Genomic DNA, 22,404 nt, shown 5'->3' on the forward strand with positions numbered 1-22,404 from the left:
ACTGGATGCACTGGACAATGGAAGGTAGCTGGCGGCAGCAGGTCCTGTAAGTATCCCAGTCCCATGCCATGGAGCGCTTTAAAGGTGATGACCAACACCTTGAATCACACCCGGAAGACCACCGGTAACCAGTGCAGCCTGCGCAGGAGAGGTGTTACATGGGAGCTACAAGGTGTTCCCTCAATCCCCCGCGCGGCCGCATTCTGTACCAGTTGGAGCCTCCTGGTGCTCTTCAAGGGGAGCACCATGTAGAGAGCATTGCAGTAATCCAGACGGGAAGTAACGAGGGCGTGAGTGACTGTGCATAACGAGTCCTGATCCAGGAAAGGGCGCAATTGGCGAATCAGGCGAACCTGATAAAAAGTTCCCCTGGCGACGGCCATCAGATGGTCTTCTAAAGACAGCCGTACACCCAGGAGAACGCCTAAATTGCGCACCGATTCCCTGGGGGCCAACGACTCGCCCCCCACAGTCAGCAATGGAATTAGCTGACTGTGCCAGGATGCTGGTATCCACAGCCACTCCGTCTTGGATGGGTTGAGTCGGAGTCTGTTCATCCCCATCCGGACCCGAACGGCCTCAAGGCACTGAGCCATCAAATCAACGGCTTCGTTGGGGTGGTTCGTGGTGGAAATGTACAGCTGAGTATCATCAGCGTACAGTTGACAACTCACCCCGAAACCACGGATGATCTCCCCCAGCGGCTTCATATAGATGTTGAACAGGAGAGGCGAGAGAATCGACCCCTGCGGCACCCCACAAGTGAGTTGCCTAGGGGTCGATCTCTGCCCCCCTGTCAACACCATCTGCGAACGGTCGGAGAGGTAGGAGAACCACCGAAAAACAGTGCCTCCCACCCCCAAACCTCCCAACCGTCGCAGCAAGATACCATGGTCGATGGTATCAAACGCCGCTGACATATCCAACAGGACAAGAACAGAGGAACAACCTCTGTCCCGTGCCCTCCAGAGATCATCAACTAACGTGACCAAAGCCGTCTCCGTGCTGTACCCAGGCCTGAAGCCGGACTGGCACGGGTCTAGATAGACGGTTTCATCCAGGTACCGGGGAAGCTGCCATGCCACCACACTCTCAACAACCTTCGCCAAAAAGCGGAGATTGGAGACAGGATGGTAATTAGCCAAAATAGCCGGGTCCAGGGAAGCCTTCTTAAGGAGGGGCCTCACCACCGCCTCTTTCAAGGCAGCTGGGAAGACTCCCTCCATCAAAGAAGCACTAATAATTCCCTGGAGCCAGCCTTGTGTAACCTCCTGAGTGGCCAGTACCAGCCAGGAGGGACACGGGTCCAATAAATATGTGGTGGCATTCAGCCTCCCCAGTAGCCTGTCCATGTCTTCGGGAGTCACAGAGTCAAACTCAGCCCAAACAATGTTCTCAAGACGTGCCTGCGTCATCCCATCTGAATCCACCCAATCAGTGTCCAGCCCGTCCCGGATCTGAGCGATTTTATCGTGCAGATACCTTCCAAATTCCTCAGCACGTCCTTGCAAGGGGTCCTCCCGAGCCCTCTGAAAAAGAAGGGAGCGGGTCACCGTAAACAAGGCGGCTGGGCGGTTATCTGCCGATGCTATAAGGGTGGAAAAGTATTCTTGCTTTGCCGTCCCTATCGCCACTAGATAGGCCTGAATATGTGACCGCACTAGTGTTCGGTCAGATTCGGAATGGCTGTCTCTCCAAGCGCTCTCTAGGCATCTTTTCCGGCGCTTCATCTCTCTCAGCTCCTCAGTGAACCAAGGAGCTGGTCGAGCGCAGCGCCAGGTCAGAGGCCGCAAAGGCACGACGTGGTCCAAAGCCCCCATTGCCACCCTTTCCCAGGCGGCAAAGAGTTCTTCGGCCGAGTCGTGTGCTAGATCCTCAGGAATCGGCCTAAGCTCCATCAGGAACCTACTCGGGTCCATCAGGCGCCTGGGACGGAACCACCGGACTGGCTCTGTCTCCCTGCAGTGAGGGTTCGCGGTTTGAAAGTCCAGGCAAAGGAGAGAATGATCTGACCATGGCAGGGGAGTGATGACTAAATCCCCCACTACCAGGTCATTCAGCCACTGTCTCAAGACAAAAATCAGGTCCAGCGTGTGTCCCCCAATGTGTGTGGGCCCATTCACTAACTGGGTCAGGTCTAAGGCTGCCATGGAGGCCATGAACTCCCGAGCTGTCAACGATGTCTCGCCCACCGACGGCAGATTGAAATCCCCCATGACCATAAACCTGGGGGTATCAACTGCCGACTCGGCTATCACATCGAGCAGCTCAGGCAGGGCTGCTGTCACGTGGCAGGGAGCCAGGTACATGATCAGTAAGCCACCTGTAACCCTTGGCCCCACCACACAAAGAGAGACTCACAGCTGGCTGTCTGCGGCACAGTGACCTCCCTCGGCTCCAAACTCTCATTAATAACTGCAACCCCCCCACCCCTGCCTTGAACCCTCGGCTGATGAAATGCACGGAAACTCGGTGGACACAGTTCAACGAGGGGCACCCCCCCCTTCAGTGCCCAACCAGGTCTCTGTAATGCCCATCAGGTCCGCACCCCCCTCTTGAATCAGATCTGAAATGATGAAAAAGGTGAAAAAGTCATATAAACACATACAACAATGCCGACTGGCGGCCCCCAGGGGGAGGGCCTTCTCTGTGGGAGCTCCAGTCCTATGGAATGAGTTGCCTCCGGGGCTGCGTCAACTCCCCGGCCTCTGGTCTTTTAAACGCGAGCTCAAGACTTTCTTATTCCACTGTGCGGGGCTAGCTTGATGAAATTTTAAGTGAGGTTTTAGGATTGTTTATTTTAGTGTTAATTTTAATTGGCCAGTTTATAATTAGTTTCTTAATTTGCTTTTAATTTTGTCTATGTGTTTGTTGTTTTTACTTGGCTATTCACCGCCCTGAGTCCTTCGGGAGAAAGGCGGTATAAAAATCTAATAAATAAATAAATAAATAAAATACAAAAAAAGGGTAGTGCATGAAAAAAAAAACTGTTAAAAGGATAGGAGTGATGGAATATATACAGAAATAAGAGGTAATGGGACAAAAAAGATAAGTATAATTAAAGGAAATGAGAGGGGGAAAATGTAAATAATAGAGGAATGCCGAAAGGAAGCTGATGTAAACAAGAAGTATATGTTTTATGTTAGTGTTATGTCTTGTTGGGGTTTTTTGCTAAAAAACAAAAAAATATTAATAAAAAAGAAAAAAAACGGACTTATGACTGGTTTTTTACACTTTACAACTTTTGCATCATTCCCATGGTCACGTGATTAAAATTTGGGTGCTTGGAAACTGGCATGTATTTATGACAGTTGCATTGTCTCGGTGTCACCTTCTGTGACCTTCTTTCTGACAAGCAAAATCAATGAGGAAGCCAGATTCACTTAACAACCATGTTGCTAATTTAACAGCTGTAGTGATTCACTTAAGATCTGTAGCAAAAAAGATCTGTAGTAAAATGGAGCAGAACTAACTTAACAACTGTCTTGCTTAGCAATGGAAATTTTGAGCTCAATTGTGGTTGCAAGTCGGGGACTACCTATAATCCTTGCCATATCAGGTTGATTTAACACTTTTGTTAAAAAAATTCATCAGAACTATCCTCAAAGCTTTTCTAAACCAAAGAAATAACATCTCTGGAGTAAAAGATTGTTGGGCCCATGAGATAAGAAGAGACCTCTTGTCTACTGAGTGAACAGATCCACCTTTCCCAAGGGTTAGGGCCAGACAAGGACTCCCTGCCCTTTAGAACTGGACATTCAGAAAAACATTCCCTCCCTCTTCCAGCAGTTACAATTCAATGGAAACAGGCAACCTCCCCCAGTGAGAAGGGAGGGGAGGGGACCCCCTTAAAAGCCATTCTTACCTGCTCCAATGCTTCCGTCAGGTGTTTGTTGATCTTCTGTTCCCGTTTGCGCAGCTTTTCTATGTCCCACTGCAGGTCTTCAATGGTCGTTTCCATTTCCAGCACTTTGGTTTCTGATGAAGTCACTTTGTCCTGCAGTTCTGTGTACTGAAAAAGAAGCCAGTCTCAGAACAGCTCCTGCCCCAAGAAGCCACAAGAGGAAAGGTGGGATAGGGGACCTACCTCCAAGGAAATTTTATGGTGTTTCTCCTGCATCTGTGTGATCAGGTCCTGAAGGTGGCGATTCTCTCTGGTCAGCTCCTTATTGAGGGCCTTCACAACTTCTTCCAATTGGCCAAACTCCACTGCAGAATAAGACATTAACTCTCAGAATTTGGGTTCCCAATTTTTATTCTCCTCCAAACTACATTGGGGATCAATGGCTGTTAGCTTTGATGGCAGCAGATACTCTGAAGGCTTCTGCTGGGAGACTGATGGTCTTCCCTGTGTAGTTGACTGGCCATTGGGAAGACAGACTGCTGGATTAGATGAGTCAGCAGGCAACCACTTATGTTCTTTGCATGTGCTTTGCTTCTCCCAAATATCTTTTTTGTGGTGCTACTTTGCTTTGAGCAACAAGTTTAAGCAACAAAATACCCAAGATAAGAATAATATACTTGGATTGAGTTTTTAAAAAACAGCCTCTTCCAGAGGCAAAATTGTTTTCTTCAATCCTCCTCTGGAAATACACAACACAGAACAGCCTCCCTGAATAAACTGTAAATTGTCAGGCAACAAAAAAATTGTTAAAAAAGCATATTTTGAAAAGCCTGTTTACAACCCTACTCCAAGATAAAGCATATCATCTGTCAGAATACAAGAAATCCTCTGCTGCCAGATCCTTCAGCTTTGACTAAACAAAAATCTGAATTATTAAGTATTTAGGAAATGTTTAACACAGATTTCAAAGTGGTATTCTTATAAGACGAGGACACCCTAAAAGTTATTACGTACAACTAGGTTAAAGAGTGACACACACTATAGCTGAACGTATTAATAATAGGTTCACTTTGGAAACTCTAACAAGTCATGTCTTCTACCTGGGACCAGTAACACTCCCAGTTTTTTTCAAAATATGCACTTTTAACATCCTCACACAATTAAGTCTGGTGGAGTCTACAAACGTTTCCTGTCTGAACTATCTCTACACAGTAGCACATCTTCAAGATATCTGAAAGAAGTTTTTGATGTTATATATGTTGAGGGCAGCAAAATTATTTTATGCACAAAAATGGAAGGACACTTTGATTCCCACAATGAATGAGCAGCTGAAAAAGCTAATGGAGTTAAGAGAGATGGCTAAACTGACTACTTGGATTAAAGAAAAAAACCCACTATTTTTATTTCTACTTGGAAACCACTCTGGACTTTGTGCTTAAAGTGGAAAAAATGAATCTTTAATTCTGGGTTTTGCAGATTAGATAGGTTTGTTATTATAGAAACAAATTAGTTTATACTATTATGTAAAAGTAAAAAATTAAGGTTTGATGTTATCTTATTCTACTGCACCAAAGGGAGTCAGAAGCCTTTTCTTTCTTTTTTCCTCTTTTCCTACATTTTTTCCTTCATTTTTCCCTCCCCTATTTTTTCTACTATTTTCTTCTGTAATTTTGTATTTTATATTATAAACTAAAAAAAGAAAAAGTCTGAGAGAGAAAAAATGCACTTCTAAACCAATTCTCCTCCTCGCAACCAAGTCCATAGTAAATTATCTACCTGGAATGACAATATGCAATTCCACTGTCCCCATTTCAAAAGTCTGAGGCCCCAAATCCTCCATTTGGGGAGTAATTTCAGAGGCAGCATGGCAAGAAGCTAAGCGTGCATTGAGAAAGTTTCAAAGGATAGCTGGGATCTAGTCTCACCCCGTGCATGGATCTTCTGGCAAAGCTCCTCTGTGCGCCGGTGGATCTTATCTGAAGCCTCCACAATGCGGGAGACGGCCGCTTTGGAGAATTCCATGCGTTCTTGAAGTTGAAGCTCAATTTCTTCATTGCTGCTGCTGGCCAAGGTAGCCAAGAAGGAAAGGGATGGCTCGTTCAGCACAAGGTCCCCAGCCTTCCAGGGCGCAGGGGGCGTAACAGGAGACAGCACTGCCTCTGAAAGGACCAAAAGAAAAGGGACGAAAGTCAGGGTTGTTGGCAGACAGGCACAACCTTTGTTCCACTCTTACTATGCTTTGCATAATAACTAAGGCAGGAGTAGTCAGCCTTTTTATACCTACCGCCTACTTTTGTATCTCTGTTAGTAGTAGAATTTTCTAACCACCCACCGATTCCACAGTAATGTGCCATGTATCGTCGTCTGCGCATGCCTCTCACGCATTGTGGATTGGGTTTGGAGGGGGCACCAGCTACCAACTCTGCTTGTCTGTTACAGCTGGGTGGTGTGGGGGGAGATGTGTGAGCTATTCTGGGACGAGGCTCTTTTGTTTGCGGTCGCACTATAGCGCCATTTTGTTTCACTTACATAACGTGAACTAAACTTATGAGCAGGCGATACAAATAGTATATTTTCAGAAATGTATATTGTCACAGGGAATTTTATGAAAACCTAATGAAAATGTTTTTAAATAATGTTATGAATTTTTTTTAAAAAGTCAATTAAATTAAAAAAAAAGGAAAGTGCTTCAGTATCGGACAAAACCCCTACCGCCCAAGTTGGAATGCCCACTAATGGACCAGGTTAACTGTCACTGAACTAAGGTGTTGAGCTAGAAAAGAGATAGTGAGATCTAAGGCATGAAAGTTGGGTGATTTTCTGCCGGTCACTCTCTCACAGCCCAACCCACCTTCCAGAGTTTGTGGCTGCAGGAAAATCAAGAGAAGGGAGAATCAGATGTGCACACTGCCTGGAGCTAATCAACAATAAAGGCCAGATAAAACATCTAATAAGTAAATAAATGTTCAGAATGCGGAACAGGATAGGAATACCTCTCTTATCAGAGCTCTCTAAGTGAACAGCTTCCAGTTCTGAACCTGGGATTTCCAATTTCGGCTCCTCAGGGACCTGCCCACAATCTCCATCGTAACGTCTTAGGAGCACCTGCACCGTCTCATCTAGCTGTAGGAAGGGGGGGAAAAACACTGAATTTTTTTTTTTTTATTTACATTTGTATCCCGCCCTTCTCCGAAGACTCAGGGCAGCTTACAGTGTATAAGGCAATAGTCTCATTCTATTTGTATATTTACAAAGTCAACTTATTGCCCCCCCAACAATCTGGGTCCTCATTTTACCTACCTTATATAAAGGATGGAAGGCTGAGTCAACCTTGGGCCGGGCTTGAACCTGCAGTAATTGCAGGCTGCTGTGTTCTAATAACAGGCTTCTTTACAGCCTGAGCTACCACGGCCCGAACAAACAGAAATGACTAAGAGAATTTTAAAGGCATATAAACAGAGGTGGGCATATAGGAGAAAGGTAGCTTCTAGGCATTGTATGAATTACAGGTAGTCCTTGATTTATGACCAGTCGAAAGGTACTTGTGACCCAATTCCAAAGTTCTAACTGTTGCACCCCTCCCACAATCACATGACATTTCGGGCACTTGGCAACAGGCTCACATTTACAATGTCTCACAGTCCAATAACTGTGATTTGCTTCAGGTTTTAGGCAAAAAATGCCCCATTGCAAACAATGGGTTTAATAACTCAAGTATTTGCTTAACAACCAATGATTCATTTAATGACCATGGCAATTCATTTAATGACACAGCAAAAAAAGGCCATAAAGTCAAGTCGGTTATGTAATGACTTTACAACTGTCACAACTTACAACTGTGACACACATTCCATTGAGGCTGTAAGTTGAGGACTACTTATATGGCAGTATTTTCTATTCCAATTCTACCTAGCAGAGAGAATTTAAGGACCCACAACAGCAGCTTTCTTTTCGCTCCTAAACATCCTGTTGAAACATTTAAGATTCCCCCTGGTATGTTCATTTATGGATTAGAAGCTGAAAGAAGTAACACGAGATCAGCCCAGCAGGAGGGCTCTCTGACCTGCTTCCAGTAGCGGTTGACAATCAAGAGAGTGGCATCATCAGTGGCCTGCCTCTTCTCCAACTTCTCTATGCGCTCACGCAGCTCATCCTCAAACACTTGTCGCTGCTCCAGTCTTTCTGCTATCTTCTTATTCTTGAACTGAAGCACCTTGAGGTCCATCTCCTCCTGTAAATGCAACCACCCCAAGTCACATCCAAGAATGAAATCCTTTCTAACAAACAATTCTACATTCCAACGATTGAACCCACAAATCTATACCTCTCCACTTCCCCTCATCCCTACCCAATGGCCTTGTCAGCAGGAGAATATGGCCACTGCAGTCCAAGAGATCTAGAGAGCATCAGACTAAGATGAATACCAAGACTATATCATGATCATACCCAAATCTTCCACACAAGAGAGATTCATGCCTACATGTCTGCTTTTTCCTCATTTGTTTTTCCACTATACTAGCAATACACATTGATAACAAATTAATGAACCAATCTCTTTTGCTCCTTAAAAAGAAACGATTGACAAAACAAGACTTTAACATACTTGAAATAAGATGAACCATTGACCACTCCACCCACCATTTTTAATGAACCTTTCACAGCATAAGATCTAAGACCTGACTTGGTTCATAAGCCAGAGAACGTAGGCAGAGTCTTATGTCTATTTGGTTCAGAAGATAGGTCAAAATGTTGTATCTCAATTATTGAAAGGGAAAAAAAGAAAGAGGGAGGGGGGAGGGAAGGGGGAAAGAAAGAGTGTGTCAGTTTTGGAAGCCATACTAGGCCGAAAGCTTCCACATGCTGCCACATTCTCCTCTGTGGGAAAGAAGGGGAGGAGGGTGGCAATGCAAGGGATGATTAGACATAACATTTTTTCCTGCCGGTCAAGGTCAGGCTGGCTTCGCATCTGGAGGAGCGGCTGGAGAGATGCTTCAACATGGGACGGTTGAGGATTGGAGCCTGTGCCCAGCAGAGGGGTCAAGAGGGTGGAGATCTTGGGGTTTGTATTACTGAGGGATGAACCAGAATCCCCAGTTTAGGTTTTCATCCAACTGTGCCAGTTTACCCATGTTAGTAAAAGAACTTTGAAAGAAGTTGGCTTCGGAGTCTTTTCTGCAGGAGGGGTCTTCTGGAACGCTGACAGAGAGATGATGATGATGATAGATATCAGAACTAGCTTTTAAAAAGACTATTGGTATACCAATAGTTTAGATGCTATTAAAATAGATGGGCCTATGCCAGGTTTTCAGGCAAAAGGTTTTTCTCGCCTTGCTCTATAATTATTGTTTATTTTTTTGCTATTTCTAATATCCTGAATTCCCATTTTACAAGTATAGGCTATGTCTATTTTATTTATTTATTTTATTTATTAATTAAACTTTTATACCGCCCTTCTCCCGAAGCCTTCATTTAAAACAGTTAATATACATATTAAAATAACAATTAAAAAACTTATTCAATAAAGGCCGAAATTAAAACTGTCCAATTGACCATATAAAATACCCAGTAAAATTACCATTAAAAATTTAAAATTTAAAATTTAGAATTTAAAAATCAGGCCAGTCCCGCTTGTATAAATAAATAAGTTTTCAGTTCCCGGCGAAAGGTCCGAAGGTCAGGCAATTGGCGTAAACCGGGGGGAAGTTCGTTCCAGAGGGTAGGTGCTCCCACAGAGAAGGACCTTCCCCTGGGGGCCGCCAGCCGACACTGCTTGGCGGACGGCACCCTGAGAAGACCCTCTCTGTGAGAGCGTACGGGTCGGTGGGAGGCATGTGGAAACAGCAGGCAGTCCCGTAAGTACCCGGGCCCTAAGCCATGGAGCGCTTTGAAGGTGGTAACCAAAACCTTGAAGCGCACCCGGAAGACCACAGGTAGCCAGTGTAGACTGTGCAGGAGTGGTGTTACCCGGGAGCAATGTGGTGCTCCCTCAATCACCCGCGCAGCTGCATTCTGGACTAACTGAAGTCTCCGGGTACACTTCAAGGGTAGCCCCATGTAGAGAGCATTGCAATGATCCAGTCGAGAAGTGACGAGAGCATGAGTGACCGTGCATAAGGCATCCCGGTCAAAAAGGGGCGCAACTGGCGGACCAGGCGAACCTGGTAAAAAGCTCTCCTGGAGACGGCCGTCAAGTGGTCTTCAAACAACAGTCGTCCATCCAGGAGAACGCCCAAGTTGCGCATCCTTTCCGTTGGGGCCAGTGACTCGCCCCCAACAGTCAGCCGCGGTTGCAGCTGACTGTACCGGGATGCCGGCATCCACAGCCACTCCGTCTTGGATGGATTGAGTCTGAGTTTGTTTCTCCCCATCCAGACCCGTACGGCCTCCAAACAACGGGACAGCACTTCGACAGCTTCGCTGGGGTGGCCTGGGGTGGAAAAGTACAGCTGATATTTGTTTGGCTAAAGGTTATGTTTTTGTTAAACAGTTGGGGCTTTTGGTTGCCGAGTTCCTTTTATAGTATTTTATCTTTCTTTTTGACGCTCCTGTGTTGGTGTCACAGTTGGTGTTTGTTTGTCTATATGTGCAAGTGTTCTCAATATTTCTTTTTAATGCCGGATTCTAAAATAAACTGCCACAGATTTATCACTCGGCATTCAATCCTCAAATCCCTCACCGTGGAAGAGATGCCTCCAAGCCGGATAGGCTCAATGAGCGTAGTGGTAGTTTTCTCCTCCCGGTTGGATTTTTTCTCAGGAGGCCCTGCTCCTCCATCTCCGGCAGCCCGCTTGCTTCCAGCTCCTGACATGGTGACTTTCGGCAGTGGGCCTGAACCCAGGAATCAGAGAGTTAGCCAAAGAGGCAGCTATTCAGCTAAAAAAGAGAAAAAGTTGAAGTTACTCCAAAAGAAGACTAGAGTGGTATTTAATGTATACAACATCTAAAGGCACTTCTCAACCTTTTAATTCTGAATTTTAAATATTTTATTCTTGTTTTAATCTACCTTGTATTATAATATTTATACAGTTTTTATATTGCTATGCCTTATTTGTACATCACCCAGAATTGCTCTGTGAGGGACATGAGTGATTTCCAAATGTAGTAAATAAATAAAATAAACCACTGGCCTAAACCTGACCAGAAGAGGGATAAACAAGCCCCATCACAGGGCTTTTGATGGAGAACATGAACAAAATCAGGGACTGTAACAACATATTTTATTTTAAGAATTGATTTGGGCACCCAATTTGCAACTCTAAGCAACATACATCAATAAAAACAATTTCAAAGGCCTTAATAACAAAACAATCCAAAATCAATAAGAACAAAATACTGGTGGGTGCTATTAAATATTGTAAGGATGGAGTTCAAAATTGGGAATAGTGAAAAGAGAAGGAATAAGGGAAACTGCAACCCGAAGTCACCTTGTAGGGGGAAAGGGGCAGTATATGTATATATACACACATATATATGTATGTATACACACATATACATACATATCCTGTTTCTCCAAAAATAAGACATCCCCTGATAATAAGCCCAATCGGGCTTTTGAGCGCATGTGTTAAAATAAGCCCCCCCCCAAAAAAAAATTAGCCCCCCTAAAAATATTTAACTGCATCCCCACCATTTCCTCTGGTTAGGGTTAGGTTAGGTAGACAGAGCTGGAAATCAGATAAGACTGCAAGAGGAGCTCCATCTTGCTCCACACACCCCAAAATAATAAGACCTCCCCGAAAATAAGGCCAAGCGCTTATTTTGGGGTTCAAAAAAATATGACAGGGTCTTATTTTCATATATACATGCATTCATACATATGTATGTGTGTGTGTGTGTATGTATGTATACAGACAGACAGACAGACAGACAGACAGACAGACAGACAGACAGACAGACATACATACATACATATATATATATATATATATATATATATATGTTTTCTGAGGTTTTCACGGGTGTTTGTATGTAGATCTTTGGTTGTTCGGGTTTTCTTCCGTGTAAAATTGGAAATGTCTTGGCAACGTTTCGACGAAGTCTCATTCGTCATCTTCAGGCTTCAGCTTCGTGCTTCTGGGAGCAAAGATATTTCCAATTTTACACGGGAGAAAACCCGAACAACCAAAGACCTACATATATATATATATATATACATATATATATATATACACATACATACATGCATGCACATATATAGAAATATACACACATACGTATATATGTATTTGTACATATGTGTACACACATATATACATGTAGGTCTTTGGTTATTCGGGTTTTCTCCCGCGTAAAATTGGAAGTGTCTTGGCGAAATTTCGACGAAGTCTCATCCGTCATCTTCAGGCTTCAGCTTCGTGCTTCTGGGAGCAATGTGTGACTGCAGCTGTTTCTTCCTTTTTAACTGCTAGTGGGGGTTTGAACTGATTGGGTGGGAGCTTGGCTGTGCTCTGATTGGATGGGGGGGGTTTTGTGCTCTGATTGGCTGGGGGTGTATCCTCTTTGGGTGGGGACTTGGTTGTGCTCAGATTAGTCTGAGCTGCAGGGGGATTTGAGCTGGTGAGCTGCATAGCTGTTGTTTGGCTTCGTGTTTGTGGTGGTGCTACATCTTCATAGTGGGTGTCAGTCTGCTGCATGTATGGATTGGAGGGGTTTGAAATGGCTAATGTTGCAGCTGCGGTCTGGCTTCTGGTCCTTGGTCGTGCTTCATGATCAGTGTGGGTTTGGGTCTGCTTTCTGGGTGGATGTGTGGTGGTGACATCTTGTGTGGATCTCGTGAGTGTGGGTCTGGTGTCATTCCTCGTGTTAGGGACACATTTGTCAATAAGGGCGGGTTTCCAAATGGCTGGTAGGCGGGAGGTATCATCTCGTTTGTTCATGCTGTGTGGGCGTTTTTCTATCTCAATGGCTTCTCTGATTATTCTGTTGTTAAAGTGTTCAGTTTGGGCGATAGTTCTGGTCTTTTTAAAGTCAATATCGTGTCCTGTGGCTTTAAGGTGTTGGACCAGGGAAGAAGTTGGTTCCTCTTTTTTGACTGAGTTCTTGTGTTCTTCAATGCGTGCACTTATTCTTCTGTTGGTTTGTCCAATGTATGTGGTGGGGCAGGCGGTGCATGGGATTTCATATACTCCTTGATTTTCTAACTCAATTTTGTCTTTGGGGTTTCTTAAGATGGTGGATATTTTTTGGTTTGTGCAGAATGTTGTCTTGATGTTGTGTTTGTGGAGGATCTTGCTGATTCTGTCTGTGGTGCCTTTTATATATGGGAGGAGGGCTGTGCCGTTTTCTTGTCTCTGTCTTGGATTTTAGTGGGGGGTTCTTTTTGGATTAGTTTGGTAATCTTATTTCTCTGGAATCCATTGGATGTTAGTACGTTAGTGAGAGTGTGTAGTTCGGTTTTTAGGTGTTGTTCGTCAGCTAAGCGTTTTGTTCTGGAGATGAGTGTCTTGGCTACGGAGTTGATCTGTGCTGGGTGGTGGTGTGAGAGTGCGTGCAGATAGCGGTTTGTGTGTGTTTTCTTCTGGTAGATGGTGTGTCCTAGGGAGCCATTGGGTTTCCTGTAGACTAAGACATCTACAAAAAGGAAGAAACAGCTGCAGTCACACATTGCTCCCAGAAGCACGAAGCTGAAGCCTGAAGATGACGAATGAGACTTCATCGAAACGTCGCCAAGACACTTCCAATTTTACGCGGGAGAAAACCCGAATAACCAAAGACCTACATACAAACACCCGCGAAAACCTCAGAAAACACATATATACATATATATATATTAACAAACTGGAAGAAAAGTAAGAGACGGGGAAGGGAGCTTGGGCGAGGAAAAAGCGAGAGAAACAGCCAAGGACTGTCAACATCTGGGTTGCTTAAAAGAGCTGAAAAAAACCTGAGTATTGGCTGCCCTTTCTCCTAACTTTCCTGTTTCCACCTGCAGTGACACTTCACAGGCAGCTTTCCCCAAAGAAGCCCTCTTTTCCGCTACGAATTGCAGTTTCAGTCCCAACGCGAATTTTAAAATACAGTATAAGAAGAAACGGTCCGTCTGCAGAAAGCTAGGCAAGGCGGGAGACCTCAGTGAGGAGAGGTAGCAAAGGAAAGGGGGCGAAAGGAAAGCCCCCGGTGACGGAGAGGCTGCTCAACCACTCACCGGCCCACACGGAGGTCCCTCTCCTCCATACCTCTCGGCTCGCTACGACGCTGCCAACAAGCAACGCCAGCCCAGCTAACGCGCATGCTCGTCCGACTCTCCTCCCAGAGGCCCGATCTCCGCCTCCGCTCTCAACGGAACTCAACGTCTTCGGCCTCGCTCTGCGCTCAGCACAGTGCGCAGACGCGGGCGCTCGTGCTAGTTAGACGAACAACGCTCCACCTCTTCGACGACGGTAGGAAAGTAGGCGGGATTATTGTTCCGGACTTGGTCGGAAGAAGGGGATGGGACAAGAAGGCGATTGGGTAAAAGGGAGAAGAACTTGCGTTCTGGTCCCCTCTGATTGGAGCTTACTTCGGGGAAAACGTAGTGTTACCATAGCTACGCTGGCGTATTGGGTCTTTCCTTCTATTGATATTGAGATAGGGATAGAAAATGTAGAGACAACCATTTTATTGGACTTTGAGAGGGAATTAAGTTTTCCCATCTACTTAGCGAGAGGTGATTTGACTATCAAATATTAAAGATGAATTCTATGCAAGGTAGACAAAGAAATGGTTTCTTCTCCTTGGCAACCATTCCGGTTTTTTGTAACTTAATTTTGTTATTACATTCTATCTCTATTGAAAGTTCTGCCGTTTCTTTCGCCCCAATGAAAATGTCTGCAATTGGCGAAGCGTTCGCTAGTCCCGCCTCCTTCGTAGTATACCTCGTCGTGATTGCACTGATGGAGCCCGGAGAGGCTGAAGCAGGGATTGCCATGGCAACGCGTGCTTTTCCCGACGCCTCGCCGCCCAAATAGCCGAAATGGGGCCGGAGAGCCTCCAGCCGGTAAAATAGACGTGAAATTAATATTAAATTAATAGTTATAATTGCTATATTGGATAAATTATTTCCTCGGCGGAGAATGTTACGGTATTTGTGGGATAAAAATATACATTCAACAGATCCAGAATCGGTGGGAAGTTTCTCCTGTTGAAGGGCTGCCTGCCGTACAACCTCTGGCTACGAGTAGAAAAAACATGTCTGGGAGGGAGCTAAAGTGAAAATGGCAAAACTCGAGTCAATAGATGTTTAGCTTATTCCATAGTTAAAATAAAATAATTGGGTTGAAATTAATGAAAATTGTTTTATTACCCTTGCTTTCAGTTGGTCCCTCCTGACTGAATAAGATTTAGTCATTGGATTATCCAGTGAAGAAATCCAGTACAGCTAATCCTTGACTTACAACCACAATAGAGGCCAAAATTTCTGTTGCTAAGTGAGAGATTTGTAAAATTTCCCCATTTTATGACCTTTCTCGTCACAGATGGTAACTGAAACACTACAGTTGTTAAGTTAGTAACAAATTTGTTAAGAGAATCTGGCTTCCCCGTTGATTTTGCTTGTCAGAAGGTCACAAAAGTTGATCACATGATCCCGGGACATTGTAACCATCATAAATAGGAGTTTTTTGAACTATGGCTTGTTGAATAAACCATAAAGCTACAAGTCACAGGCTGCTTCTTAGTAGATGACTGAGATACATGTACAAGTATAATTAGTTAATCACCACAAAGGTGAAGATTCATACAAGCTTACGGTTATAGTAGACAATGCTTTATTGCAATCTATCAAATGATAAGTTTATCGAATGAAACATGATTTATAGGCCATAATGAGTGTGTGAATTAAATCTAGACTTCTACCCATAAAATGTAGCTATTAGTATTGCTGATGCTTTTAGTAAACAATGAATTGACCTTATTATGAACTAAACATCGCACTATCAGAAAATGTATCTAAAACTTATCTTTTTTTTTTTAGCCCAAGCCACATAAGGCAAAAATATGTATGTGGTAAGTAGGTTTTCATTCCTGAGATTCAGAAGAGTTATTAAATTTCTTAAAGAGCCAGTTGCATGTTGATCCATGCAGAGAGGTTCCTTAAATTTCTCGCTGACTAGGCTACATCCTTTATCCACTGTAAGCATCTTTAAACTTACCATATTTGGACCTTATTTTCAAAAAAAACAAAACTGTACAAGCTCACACTGCTAGAAATAAAAAAAATTGTGTTACAGAAGCAAGTCTTAGTTTTTCTCTTTACTTTTTTTGTGATTTTTCAGGAAATATTTAGATGTTCATTCCATGGACCTCATTAATAATGCTGGAACAACTGATGAACTGAAAAGGTGATGGGAGTTTAAGATTATGAAACATTTCATGATTAGTTTTCTTAATCTGTTTCTTGAACAAAACATGAGAAATGCATAGAATGAAGATCTCAATAAATTCATTGCCAATCTAACGATTAATAAAACCATTTTTCATCTATAGCCCAACCCAGAAGTATATTCATATACAATAAGATACATAGTTGTTCTCTAGCATTAAGCATCTTACAAAAAAGATTAATTGAGAATCCCGGCAAAATGTGGTACAATAAACAGATTTATCTCTCTCCCCTCATTAACAGAGGAGATAATCACACTATAAAAAGTACACATCATTTTGGAGTGGTGGCAGTGAGATTTTAAATTGGGTTCAATTAAACTCAGAAGAAACCAAGATGAAATTATGCCAGTTCTGACCAAATAAACCTACCAGCCTTGCCATAGACATAGAAACTTTTTTAAAAAGGTTATTATCAAGTAATGTAAATAGCTGGTAAATGGGTGTGAATGTTCAAGCTGTCAATTTCCCCCCAATTTCCCCTACTTTCTGCAGGCTCCTCTCTGACCTCTTTGATCTGAAGGATTTTGAATCAAATCCTCGCTCTGCTATCTTGTTAGATTTGTACTTCTACACCATCCAGTTCAGCCGGGAGCAGGGCTTCAACCGGGAACAAACCTCTGCTTTCTTCTCAATTGTGAGGGATGTGCACGAGGCCTGTGTGGGTAAGGAACTGGACGTTGAGAAAGACCAAAAAAAGGAAGGTTATAGGAGTGGAGAAACATGAGGGAAGAAGATGGTTCATTTACTTATTTGCATATTTGGGCTTTCACACGGCTTCAGTCCCAATGGTCTAAGAAATGTATTTCGCTATTTATTTAGAGTTTTAATAGTGCAATAGGCTGTGTGGGAGATAAGGGAGAAAATAATAGTTGTTTCAGATGTCCAGATGACATTACCTTTCTGCAGTTTGGCCTGACCCTATTTGTCTTAGGCTGGCTATAGTACCGCCAGTCCCATGTGCTATGTTTGCCTTTGATGTTAGGTGGAGATATATCATGAGAAAACGTCTCTGTGAGTAAGAGCAGCCAGCCATAGAAGTGGAAGGAAAAAGGGCTCCACCAGGGACAGTGATATGGAAGAATGGGGTGGCAGGGTGAGGCTAGAACCAGAAAGAAGGATGGGAAGGAAAGGAAAAAGGCTAAAGTGGATCTTTTGCTTATTCCTACCGTGTTATTTTTGTTTAGAAACACCACTGCCCAATGTGGAGGAATGCTATAAATATTTCTCCGAACTGATGTTCTGCCACTCCATTCGGGTGAGTGCGTGAATGCCAGGCAGGCCAAAAGTGGATTTATGTAGCCTTACCCACATACAAGTAGTCCTCAACTTACAACAATTCATTTAGTGATCATCTGAATAGCACTGAAAAAAGTGATTTATGACCATTTTTCACACGTACAACCGTTGCAGCAACCCTATGGTCACGTGATCAAAATTCAGAAGCTTAGCAACTGACTCTTATTTATGATGCTTGCAGGGTCCCTGGGTCATGTGATTACTGTTTGCAATCTTCTGACCAGCATGGTCAAAGGGGAAGCTAGATTCACTTAACAATCGTGCTACTAACTTAACAACTGCAGTGATTCACTTAACAACTGTGGCAAGGAAGGTTGTAAAATGGGGCAAAATTCACTTAACCATTGCTCACCTAACAACAGAAATTTGGCGCTCAATCATGGTCATAAGTCGAGGACTACCTGTGGCTTGCTTTCAGTGAAGCTCCCCTGCAGAGACCCTTCCTCCCTCCCCTCCCTTCTCCTTGCAGTGGTTCTTCGGCTCCTTTCCTTCTTTCTCTCTTTCCAGAGACCCCCCTTCAGCATCGATCTCTTCAATCAGGACCAGCTGGTGCTCCTAAGCGACTACATGATTAACACTTACTTCCGTCACTACAAACTTTACAAATATGCTTTCACCCCACAGGTAAGGTTGATTTCCTTTGGCCCAGGCAGTTCTAGGTCTTCTCTTGCCATTTTCCTGCAATGGGAAAGGAAAAGCATCCCCTCTGGAAAACAGCCCAATTACAAAATGTGACCTCTGACATCGTTTGGCTACTCCTGAGAATTTTGTTGCCACAAGATGGAGCAGCATCTTTATGAAGGGAGTATCCCAAACATAGAGGTTCAAGGAGATGAAATCCAAATATTAGTACATCTCTCTGGGCTTACAACCCTGATTGTGCTTTAAATCAATAGGTGCGGCTGGACATCTCATTCACTTATGTTGGGATGCCTGAACCGGAACTCAAAGGGGAAGGTGAGTGTTGAGGTGGGCTGGGATTCTTTTGTAACTCACTTTTGAGGTCTGTTAGTTGGGAGGATGAAAAAAAGGAATGGAGCAGGATGGGAAACCTTCCTCCCAGATCAAATAGAGCTAAAGCTAGTGATAATCAGATTGGAAAGATGGCTTAAGACAGCTTTCCCCCAGGTCTGATGCCCTCCAGATGTGGCTGGCTTACTGATCCTTCTCAGTCAACTTAGTGACTGGGCATTATAGTCTAGGGGACAACAATGGGGAAGATAGATAAACTATAGTGTTTTTCAACTTGAAGACTGGTAGACTTCAACTCCCAGAACTCACCAGCAGGAATAGCTTTCTGGGACGTGGTCCACCCATCTTCAAGTTGCCAAGATTGAAAAACACCTAAGTAATAGATATCCCCCAATGGGTTGGATCTGGAAACATATAAAGTTGCATGACGTGGGCTTAAGCCATTGGCCAGTCTAGATTTGAGTTCTCTTCTTCCTGAAAGAGAATTTCAGATTGGAGATGGTCTCTTTCTCAACTCCATCAGTGAGATCCGCTCACTTGGGAAGGAATTTTGAACCTTGGGTGTGCAAGGTGGGTATGCTGTGATTGTGACCTTTCTTCCTTTCAGGAGCAAAATTCACAAGACATCGAAGGGACCAAAACTTCCTAATAGATAATAAGCCAAGCTTCCAAGCTTGGCTTATCTAAAATGAGTTAGCTTACATCAACCAATCATGTAAAATAATGGAATTAAAAATAAAGAGCGCATTATCTGATTACCCCTTTTCTTCCAGGGCTGCCAAAAGATTTAGCATCTTTCTCTTTTCTACAGAAGCTATGGTTGAGGGTACAGAAACAGGACTGTCTCCTTTGCAAGAGGAATTGGAGGAAGCTGGGGCCCCTGCAGAAAGTAAGTGGGGTCTTCAGAAGCACAGGGGCTTGAAGCTGGTTTGGTGTAGGGGTTTCAGAGGCGAACAATCCACAGCTCCCTAGATTGTCCCTTTGCCATTAATAGCCATTCTCTTAGCCTCAGGAGGGAGATAATAGTTCTCTATCTTATAAATTATAAATGCTAACTAATACATGATTTTTGGCAGTGCGGGACCTGAAGCCTGAGTGGCTGATGGTAGTGCTTCTCTTGGGTTGCTTATTAGCAATAGGAATAGCACTTATATACCGTTTCATAGTGCTTTACAGCCCTCTCTAAGCAGTTTACAAAGTCAAAATATTGCCCCAACAATCTGGGTCCTCATTTTACTGACCTCGTAAGGATGGAAGGCTGAATCAACCTTGAGTCGGTCAGGATAGAACTCCTGGCAATCGGCAGAATTAGTCTGCAATACTGCATTCTAACCACTGCACCAGCAGAGCTCTTTGTTAGAATTACAATTCACTCTGCTTCACCCATTTATAGGTCCCACGGCTGCCCTGAGGGACTTCATCGTCTCACAACTCAACCAGGAGTTAACCCAGCTGCGCCTTTCCATCGATCAGCGTTTAAAAGTCACAGAGGACCAGTTTAACGCCAAGCTGATCCAGCTAGAGAAAGGTTCTGCTGCCAGCAAGGGGGTTGCCAAGGGCAAGAAGAAGTAAGCAGACGAGAAAGGTTGGAGTGCAAGAGGCCCATTTCCTGTCCCAGGGTTGTTTCTTCATTTCCGGTACTTCTGCAGAAAGGGGTCCCCGAAAGAGCAAGAGAACATGCAGAAAATGGCAGTTAAACTATGGGGAGCAGATGGATTTCTAAAAGGCTTTTGAAAATGTGATAAGGTTTACAGAAAATCTCTTCCAAGATGGTAAGGTCATATATTCATAGCAGGAATTGTTGCATAAAGCAGATAATGTTATGATATTAAAGTGTGGTTAAATATTGCCTACTGTTCGTTATTTTTTTCTAGCTCAAAAATAGCAGCATTATCAAGGTCAAAGGCCAATCTGAAACTGAATACAAGTAGTCCTCCATTTACGTCCACAACTGAGCCCAAAATTTTTATTGCTAAGCACAGCAGTTGTTAAGTGAGATTTGCCCCATTTTATGTCCTTTTTTGCCAGTCATAAGCAAATCTGGCTCTCCCCACCCACCCACCCCCCTCCAGTTGGCTTTGCTTGCTGGAAGCCAGCTGCGAAGATTACAAATAGTGATCACAAGACCTTGGGACGCTGCAACTGTCAGAAATACATGATGGTTGAAAAGCGTCTGAATTGTGCTCATGTAACTGTGAAGATGCTGCAATGGTCGTAAGTGTGAAACCAGTCAAAAGTCACTTTTTTCAGTGCCTTTGAATGGTCAATAAATGAATGGTTGTAAGTTGAAGAACACTTTTAAGGATTTAAGGATTCAAGGATTAAATTGTACCCTATGACCATCATTTGTGGTTGTAAATGTACCTTGATGAAGGTTTTTCTTTTCTTTTCTTTTCTTTTCTTATGTCCACTGAGAGCATATGCACCAAAACAAATTCTTTGTGTGTCCAATAAATCTGGCCAATAAATTCTATTCTATTCTATGAAATCAAATTAATCAAGTCATTCCAATATGATTAATTCCCATAAAAAAAATAGAGTGTCAGTTTGGTGTAGTGAGTGACTGTGCGAAGTTACAACAGCATTGAAAAAAGTGACTTATGACCATTTTTTGCACTTATGACCGTTGCAGCATCCCCATGGGCATGTGATTTATATTCAGATGCTTGGCAATTGGCTCACATTTGTGAGGTTGCAGTGTCCCAGGGTCACATGATCCCCTTGTGAAGCCTTCTGACAAAGTTAGTGGGGAATCCACATTCACTAATTTAACACTTGAAGTGATTTAGTTAACAAATATGGCAACAAAAGTTGTAAAATGCAGTAAAACTCACTTAGCAAATTTCTCTCTTCACAAAGTAAATTGTGAGCTCAACTGATTGTAAATCGAGGACTACCTGTAAAGTGCTGAAGTAGAAATCGGGAGATCTTGAATTATTATCTCCTGTCAGGCAGGAAAGGAGGCTTTGAGTGGCACACACTCTTAGCCCAACCTACCTCATAGTATGGTTCTTGTGAAAGAAACGGGAAGCGAGAGCGTTATCTACGCTTTCTTGAGTTACACAAGATAGGCAGGATATAAATAAATATGTTCAGGTTTTGGAAGCCTGGTGCCTTAGGTTGAGCACTCCTGGCCAACATAATGTAACATGGCTGGGCAAAAAGAAATATTTCTTTCATTAGAAGCTTTGCTTGGAATATGGCTGTGCCAACTAGACTCCAATGAACTTGGTACTGGTTGTTTTTAGCAAACCTTCCCTCATCCCAGCCCAGTTCAGGGGCTGCCACAGAGAAGAGGGAGTCAAGCTATTCTCCAAAGCACCTGAGAACAGGACAAGAAACAATGGGTAGAAACTACTCAAGGAGAGAAACAACTTAGAACTAAGGGGAAATTTCCTGACTGTTAGAACAGTTAATCAGTGGAACAACTTGCGTCCAGAAGTTGGAAATGCTCCAACACTGGAAGTTTTTAAGAGGTTGGATAACCATTTGTCTGAAATGGTTATCAGATCGGCCTGATGCAGCCTGGTCCGGCCTGGTCCGGCCTGGTCGGGCGGCTTGGCAGTCGGGGGAGCGATGCCGGCACCGGCGTTGTGGCTGGTGGCGGCGGCAGGCCTCTTTAGGCCGGCTCGGGGGACCCGTTAAAGATCTTGGTTCCCCCGTCTGGGCCTCGGGAGAGTGTGACTGGAGCATTTTCCGGTGGCGCTTTCGCCGGCGGCATCTCTCTACAGTGGCAGTAGCGGCCTGGCCTGGCAGCGGCCTGGCCTGGCCTGGCCTGGCCTGGCGGCTGCCTGGTCTAGCCTGGCCTGATTCGGCGTCTTAAGCCGGGGGTGGGGACCCTGTGGAGATCTTGGGTCCCCCCCCACCTTGGGTGAGAGCCCCCCCCTCCCAGCCTGAGGGGTAAGGAGGGCTCTGGACGGCCTCGTCGGGGG

At 44.0% G+C, this 22,404-nt stretch overlaps 2 protein-coding genes across 4 annotated transcripts in view; one reads left to right on the forward strand and one right to left on the reverse strand.

Moving 5' to 3' along the window:
- The window catches only part of RNF40 (ring finger protein 40), a 29,682-nt gene extending 15,525 nt beyond the window's left edge, over positions 1 to 14,157 (reverse strand). The window contains exons 1-7 of one of the 2 annotated variants that reach the window (XM_058182000.1): positions 13,989 to 14,157; positions 10,521 to 10,717; positions 7,908 to 8,075; positions 6,838 to 6,967; positions 5,770 to 6,003; positions 4,088 to 4,209; positions 3,866 to 4,012 (exon numbers count right to left, since the gene is read on the reverse strand). In XM_058182000.1, coding sequence (XP_058037983.1) covers positions 3,866 to 4,012; positions 4,088 to 4,209; positions 5,770 to 6,003; positions 6,838 to 6,967; positions 7,908 to 8,075; positions 10,521 to 10,652 — 933 coding nt within the window. In that variant the 5' untranslated portion in view covers positions 10,653 to 10,717; positions 13,989 to 14,157. The remainder of the gene's footprint in view (positions 1 to 3,865; positions 4,013 to 4,087; positions 4,210 to 5,769; positions 6,004 to 6,837; positions 6,968 to 7,907; positions 8,076 to 10,520; positions 10,718 to 13,988) is intronic. The other variant, XM_058182001.1, reaches the window with a different exon arrangement.
- An 89-nt stretch (positions 14,158 to 14,246) lies between these two features.
- On the forward strand, positions 14,247 to 20,310 carry CFAP119 (cilia and flagella associated protein 119). 2 transcript variants are annotated; one of them, XM_058182003.1, is made up of 10 exons: positions 14,247 to 14,530; positions 14,666 to 14,819; positions 15,795 to 15,826; positions 16,096 to 16,161; positions 16,697 to 16,866; positions 17,389 to 17,459; positions 18,008 to 18,124; positions 18,397 to 18,457; positions 19,284 to 19,361; positions 19,866 to 20,310. In XM_058182003.1, exons 2-10 carry the CDS (start codon positions 14,796 to 14,798, stop codon positions 20,042 to 20,044), a joined length of 798 nt encoding a protein of 265 aa, XP_058037986.1. In that variant the 5' UTR covers positions 14,247 to 14,530; positions 14,666 to 14,795; the 3' UTR covers positions 20,045 to 20,310. The 2 variants fall into 2 exon arrangements, with proteins under 2 accessions (XP_058037986.1, XP_058037987.1); XM_058182004.1 differs by having other exon boundaries at positions 14,676 to 14,819.
- The last annotated feature ends 2,094 nt before the right edge of the window (positions 20,311 to 22,404 follow it).

Source organism: Ahaetulla prasina, chromosome 4, assembly GCF_028640845.1.
Source record: "Ahaetulla prasina isolate Xishuangbanna chromosome 4, ASM2864084v1, whole genome shotgun sequence".
Taxonomy (NCBI): Eukaryota; Metazoa; Chordata; class Lepidosauria; order Squamata; family Colubridae; genus Ahaetulla; species Ahaetulla prasina.

Coding starts and splice junctions, on each gene's coding strand:
- CFAP119 (XM_058182003.1), top strand. CDS start 14,796: ATGGGGCCGGAGAGCCTCCAGCCG. Junction 14,820..15,794: donor GGCCGGAGAGCCTCCAGCCG/GTAAAATAGACG, acceptor TTTTTTTTTTAG/CCCAAGCCACATAAGGCAAA. Junction 19,362..19,865: donor AGCTGGGGCCCCTGCAGAAA/GTAAGTGGGGTC, acceptor ACCCATTTATAG/GTCCCACGGCTGCCCTGAGG.